This window comes from Morone saxatilis, unplaced genomic scaffold, assembly GCF_004916995.1.
Source record: "Morone saxatilis isolate NCDOM2014 unplaced genomic scaffold, NCSU_SB_2.0 Contig7, whole genome shotgun sequence".
NCBI classification, from domain to species: domain Eukaryota; kingdom Metazoa; phylum Chordata; class Actinopteri; family Moronidae; genus Morone; species Morone saxatilis.
Window position 1 is genome coordinate 2,899,625 of NW_023340246.1, and position 6,407 is coordinate 2,906,031.

A 6,407-nucleotide genomic window follows, 5' to 3' on the forward strand; every position below is an offset into this window, starting at 1 on the left:
TGCATATATAAAGCATATGACGTCACAACTGGGCGAGGTCAGACAAGCCTTAAAGGAAACAAACACAGAAACCCTGATTTATCTGTCCTAAAGAATAAAAATAACATGGGAATTCATACAGTTAGTGGCATTTCCCTTTAACTGACCTCACACTAGGTCAGAGTGACTGGACAGTGCCACCTAAGCTCATTCAGGTGACCTTACCCGTGATGGGTGCCTCGGGTCGTGGCTGCTCCTTCCTCCACAGGGGAACGAACACAGTGATGTCCCGCAGTCCTTTGTCCCAGAACCAGTTCACTGCCAGCTGGAGGCCCTGGCACGAAAACACCTTCTTGTCGCCATGGCTGCAAATGGACAGAAGCCCAGCGTCAACAAAAAAAACAACTTCTTCTTTTGTCTTTCCATGCATGTTATGCACACACATCTCTTCTCCCTTTTTCAGGAAGTAGACAGTGTCGCAAGGCGTGTGCTCAAAGTTCTCTTAAACACAATTACAAAAGCATAGAGATGAGTAATTGTTCACATGCAATCAGTCTCAAGGAGTGACTTGTTAATCCAGTTAAGATTTCTCACACAAAATGAAAATGTTTGGCAGCTGTTGATGGTGTCAGTGTTGTTGAGGTTAAATCTAAACCTTCATAATTTGACCTTATCAAGGTCTTTTTACATACTTAAAATGCGACATCCTGAGGAAAGAGTTATGAGTTATGTTTTATACAATAGTGGTTTTACACTCCTTTCCTTCATGGTCAAGATCATGAATTAAAAAATTAGGCCCTGTTCATTTTAAAGTTGAAGCACCTTGATAAAAGTTAGTTTTCTAAACCTGAAAACCTAACCCTGACATGTGATCAGTTCTGTACAAGTTCACCTGACAAACATCTGCTCTCTGAAAAACTGGATCGCTTTGTTTGATGGAGGAGGTAAAAACTGTGCGTTTGGGTGTGTGTGTGTGTGTGTGTGTGCACATGCATGGGGATTCCCTTTCTCTCCATCAGCAGGAAGTCGTCAAACACTTTGCATACAACAGGCAGTAAAGACAAGGCATGTGATTGATTTATACAGAATATGCAGTCTGCTCTGCATATCTTTACTAGTGTGTCATAAAGTTTACTTTGAAAGTATTTCCTTGATCAAATATACTTGTTCACATCTGGTTCATTAGCAGGCTTTAATCGCTTGAATGGAGTTAAACAACGTCCCAAATTGGCCTGATCAAACCCGCAGAGACACATGTAAGGAGCAGTGACAGAGTGGAAACAGGCTATCATAGGGAAGTAATTTAGAAAGATATCGAAATTTTCAAAGTACTAGCAGCACAATTTACTTATAGTGTGAAGAGACTGGTCCCTCTGCAAAGTATTTTAGTGTTTCATGTGGTCAGAAAAAAATTATTTTGTTAAGACAATGCTAAGATAAATATCATATCATAAAGTTATTATGGCATACGTGCAAGCAAATCATTGCCTATTTACACACGCAACATTAGCATTCATTTGGAGTTGTGTTGCCGGCTACCTTACAATTACAAGTAATATTTACTCTTCTTTTTGCTTTGGTTTGGTAATAAAAAATATCTAGCTCTTTAGCTGCTAAATTCTCCACTGTGCCCACAAGCTAGTCTCTAACTATGTCTGCTGTTTGGTGCTGACGGGGTGGTGTATTAGAGCAGAAAGACTGAACCACAACATGAAAGTTGCAGGCTGTAAAAGCAAAACAAAGAGCTAAAAGAGGCTAAAACGCACCATAAAGCCAAACTGCAGAGTGAGGTGCTAATTCTGTGGGTTCACATTGCAGATAATCATTTAATCTGTTGTTAATCTGAAAACACTGATTAGTGCAGTTTCAAGCTTTCATCTTGCTTCATATTCTATGCTCTTTTTAAATGTTTTGCATTAAATCCTTGGTCTTCTAACTTAGATAAATGCAGTGGAGTTAAATATAATATATATTTAATATAATAATATAGTATTTCCCTCTAAAATGTCAGCATTGAAAAACTGCACTTAAAGCAGCTACAAGGAACTTTCATTTTGTGTTGATTCTAGTGGCCCCTGTGGACAAAAGGAACAGTTTTTCTGATTTCAAGGGGAAACGGACTACATCCAAGGTGGCAGGCATTAAGAATAACTATATGGAACTAGCCAATCTTCTCGCTGATGAACTTGTTTATTTCACGCATGTGAAACCAGTTGTTTAATGTCTTCTGAGAAAGAGACTGAAGTGAGATTGTCTGAGTAATCTTGGTTTAGGCTTGGAAACAAATTTAAAAATGAAAGGCTGCGGTACATAATGGGGGCGGCAAGTGTGAAAGACGTGGGCACTTACCGGACAGCGAATGTCTAACAAAAGATAATATTGCATTGAATTGCAAGTGTAGGATCCTGCTTTTGCAGCTCAAGCCATAGCAGGGACTTAAAGTCAGGATATCTCAACCTCTGCTGCTTCAATTTTGACCTTTTTTTTTAAAATATGTCTCTCAAAAGGCTCCCAACGTCATAAATGCAATACTAAATCGCTCTAAATAACTGATGAGGATGGAAAAATCATGGTGAACGAGGTTGGACTTACTCAGGTGAGGTTTATTTGAAAGGTGACCAACTGTGTGTCACTTTGAAAGGAATGAAAGGCACTTAAAGAGAAATAGAAAGAAGAGTCTCCCTCACAGCCTGAGGCCGGATCATAGTCACACTGCCTCACCTGGGACTAAAAGGTGTGACACACATACTTCAGCCCTCTTCCTCTTTCAGAGTCATGTCCTTACAGGAGCATGTATTATAATAACATCTCTCTTTTGTTTTCCATTCTGTTTTCATATTATGCCCTTCACCTACTTGCCATGTTATTTGCATGAGCAGATTTTGATTCAGAACTTCCTTGTTGCCCAATTTAGGTCAGGTAAAGCATGAGATCAGATGTAGGAATTTTACTGCAGCATAGTGTTACACATATTGCATGTCACACTAGATAAGAGTATCACCCTGCTGTAAACAGCTCCAATCTGATGTGAAAACTGCAACCTCGAACACTTTGCCCCCCAGGCATCATATAATGTTGAACTGAGTGGACAAAAAGAGAAGAATATAGGCACACACTGTTTTCACTTCCCACATCTTTAAAGAGGAAGTGTGGCATGATCAAATCTGTGAAGTGAAACACAAGAGTGACACAAGAGACGCTGATACACAAATGGAAATTAGTTCTTAACAGTAAAATACTGCAGTAATGTTGTCGTACTCAGAGGTACTTGTAGTTCCTTGGCTTATATTAGACTGTGCTGCATTACAACTACTTTGCAGATGAAGATTTTACATACAAAACATGACTACCTTCTACAATTACATTTAATTTATATGCATTAAATTAGCATATAAAGTAGTTGAAAATAATTAAAATGTCACTAATGTATTAAGGCATCAGTAATAATAATATGTTACATAATAATATAACACTCTCATATGGAACATCCTGTCCAACAAATACTTTTACTTTTGATTTAAAAAAAAGGACATTTTGTTGACAACACTTGTACTTCAGTATGGTTGAATGTAATTTTACTTAAGTAAACTACAGAGTACTTCCTCCACCACTGCAGCTGAATATAAACATACTCAAACTGAGTAAGTATTCTTAATGATAAATGTACTCAGTTGACTCACCTCATGGCCACGTTGCTTCCATCTATAACCACTGGTCTGAAGCCAGCAGCTGGCTCTCTGTCTGATCCAGGTCTGGGCTGATTGGGACTGGGGCTGCAGCCTCTGGGCACCAGCTTGGGACTGTTGGGCACACTTTTGTTGCTGGAGGTGCGAGTGTGGCAGGTCTTTATCAGCTCCTCCAGGATGTCGTTGGTCTGGGCGTCGTGTCGGAGGCTCTCCAGCACCCTCAGGATGTCACTGTGAGAGTATCCCAGCTTGAGGAATCGCTCCACTTTGGCGTGCTGCTGTTGGTGGTCCATCGTGGAGGCTGATGCTTCACAGCTCTTCTGCTTCCTTTGCTTTGTCTTCTCAGGACTGCCTGGCTGGGGAACCCTCCTCGCCTCCTTATTCTGTCTCACCAGCGTCTCCACGGCAACGGCCTGTGTTTTCGAACAGTTGACAGGTGTCAAGAGGGGACGGAGGCGACCTTTGTCATCGTAAACACAGGAAGCACAGTTGCGGTCTTACAGGGGTTTTCGGACAAATTGATTGTGGTTTGGTGTTTGCTGATAGAATCTGCTCTGCTTACCACAAACTCATGACTGCCAACGCAAGCACAAACACTGACTAACGTCACGCTGGTTAAGAAAGCCCCTGTCACACACTCTGAGAGAGGAAGCTGAGGGTCTGCACTGATCCCTGGTCTAATTTTACCACTAGAGTCATTGGGGTCAGTTACCAAAACAAACATGAATGGAAGTGATGTGAATGAGAGTGTGGGTATTAATGCTATGAGCCTCACCCCATTCCAGACGCGTTCTATTGCTCTTTTTGGAAACCCCCGTACTCCAAAGACAGATCACACTGATGTATTTGAGGCTGAATGACTCAACCCACTTCTTCCACTTTTTCTCCCACAGAGCTATACTAAGTGCAAAACTTGGGCAAATTTCTTACGGTATAACAGGGAAAACACAAAACCACTGTAAGAGCGACTGAGAAGGCGTGTCGAGTTTAAAAATAAAAGCCCATAAAGGACTGAACTCCATGCTTGTTTACAGACAAAACATATGCATTATACTTCTTTCTTTGTACAGTCTTGCCACGCCAGATGGAGTGATTAGCCTCTCCTGCATTGGATGTGTCAACCTAACATTTGAAGTATGAGGAAAAAGATACGATGCAAATCTTGTCTGGGTTTCCTTGTTCTATAGAAGCCATAACAAAAAAACATCTTAACGGAAATGAAAAAGGGCATAAACAGGACAGGACTTTACAGTTGAAGTTTCTACCAGTGACATCCTCTCCTCTACAAGGGGCTTGGCTTTGCACAGGCTTGCTACAACCTGCACCAAACCACATCCTCTGCTGCTGAGTTGACATTCAGTACATACAAGGGTACTCAGATTAATTCTATTCCCCCTAAAAATGAGCAGTATGATTATCTCTGCTTCATTGCCTCACATAACTCCAGCAACCTTTGCTCTTGCTGTACTCACAAACAGATCTGACCCTGATACCTATTTGCCTATTGAAAATCTGAAACATGTCGAGTCTAAACAAGACAAAAAAAATCCAACCTCGGTCTGAGAATTCACATTTAACACGTCACAAGACTCAAGTTGACTTTATTCTGTACTTACACATTAAGCAAGTGGCAGATCGGAGCATGAGTCTCTCCAGCGGTGTCTGTCTTTCTCTCTCTGTGTGTGAGCTGCTCTTAGTGAGTCAGTCAGTTGCTCTGACAAGCAGACCGGTCTGTGTGAAGCAGCTCTTATTACTCATACGAGGAAGTAACTGCTCGACTACTGAGAAAAAAAAAGACTCTCTGATCAGCAAGGAAGAGAACACTATGAATTTTACAGATCACTACTTCCTCATCTGGATTCAGAGTTAATCTGGGAGCCAGAGGGAATTATTTACCCCCTTCTCCCTTGCTTTTTCTGTTTTTTTAGCTCTTCCTGGTGTGGTGAAATAAATGCTGACTGAATGTCTGTGACAAAGCAGTGTAGAGCACCAGGAAGCCTGCTAAAGTCAGACTGAGGCAACATACTTTTGAGGTTTTATAAGTTATTTGGACATGTTATTTTTAATCAATTTAGTTTTTAGGGCAAATGTGTGTCAGAGCTTCCAACATTAATAAGGAATGTTGGAATAATGGTTAAGTAAAAGGTGTAAGGAAGTGCTCATATTCGCTTTTTGGCGGAGAGTTAGATGAGAAGATCAATACAACTCTTAGATATGAGCCTATTTCCTAAAGTTTGGAAATATTTCATTAAAGGATCAGTGTGTAAGATTAACTGGCATCTAGTGGTGAAGTTAGAAGAGGACACTCTTCGTAGATAAAAGTATCTCATTCTAAGGTAACAAGAACACAACGATTCTAATATTCAGGTGATTTAATATTAATGGAAACATACCTATGAATATTATATTCCATTGATGGAATAGTTGCTGTCTTATATGCCTTTATACCAAAATTGCAAGATTTTTGCATAAAGCTGATCATTTTCAGATATTCAATATCAATGTAAAGCAATCTCCAGTTTCAGATAGTCAACATAAAAAAGAACCTAGCATATATCTCATATTATTTATTCAGACAAAGGAGATTGAGTTGTCACCCTTGACAGTGAAGACATTTCCGTTGAAAACTGGATCAATCATTTTTTGTTTTTGAGGATTTTGAGTAAATGACTGAAACTTAAGACAAGAAAGCTCCCCTTGTGTCAGAAATCTCTTTTTCTTCTCATTCCTACAGTGTGCTGT

General features: G+C 40.2%; 1 protein-coding gene across 2 annotated transcripts in view; it reads right to left on the reverse strand.

Moving 5' to 3' along the window:
- LOC118340476 (probable ribonuclease ZC3H12D) overlaps positions 1-5,435 on the reverse strand; it is an 11,301-nt gene extending 5,866 nt beyond the window's left edge. Inside the window, exons 1-3 of one of the 2 annotated variants that reach the window (XM_035678489.1) lie at positions 5,282-5,418; positions 3,660-4,125; positions 205-344 (exon numbers count right to left, since the gene is read on the reverse strand). In XM_035678489.1, the coding sequence (XP_035534382.1) occupies positions 205-344; positions 3,660-4,125; positions 5,282-5,309 (634 nt within the window). In that variant the 5' untranslated portion in view covers positions 5,310-5,418. Of the gene's footprint in view, positions 1-204; positions 345-3,659; positions 4,126-5,281 lie in introns of both variants that reach the window. The other variant, XM_035678490.1, reaches the window with a different exon arrangement.
- Between the last annotated feature and the right edge of the window lie 972 nt (positions 5,436-6,407).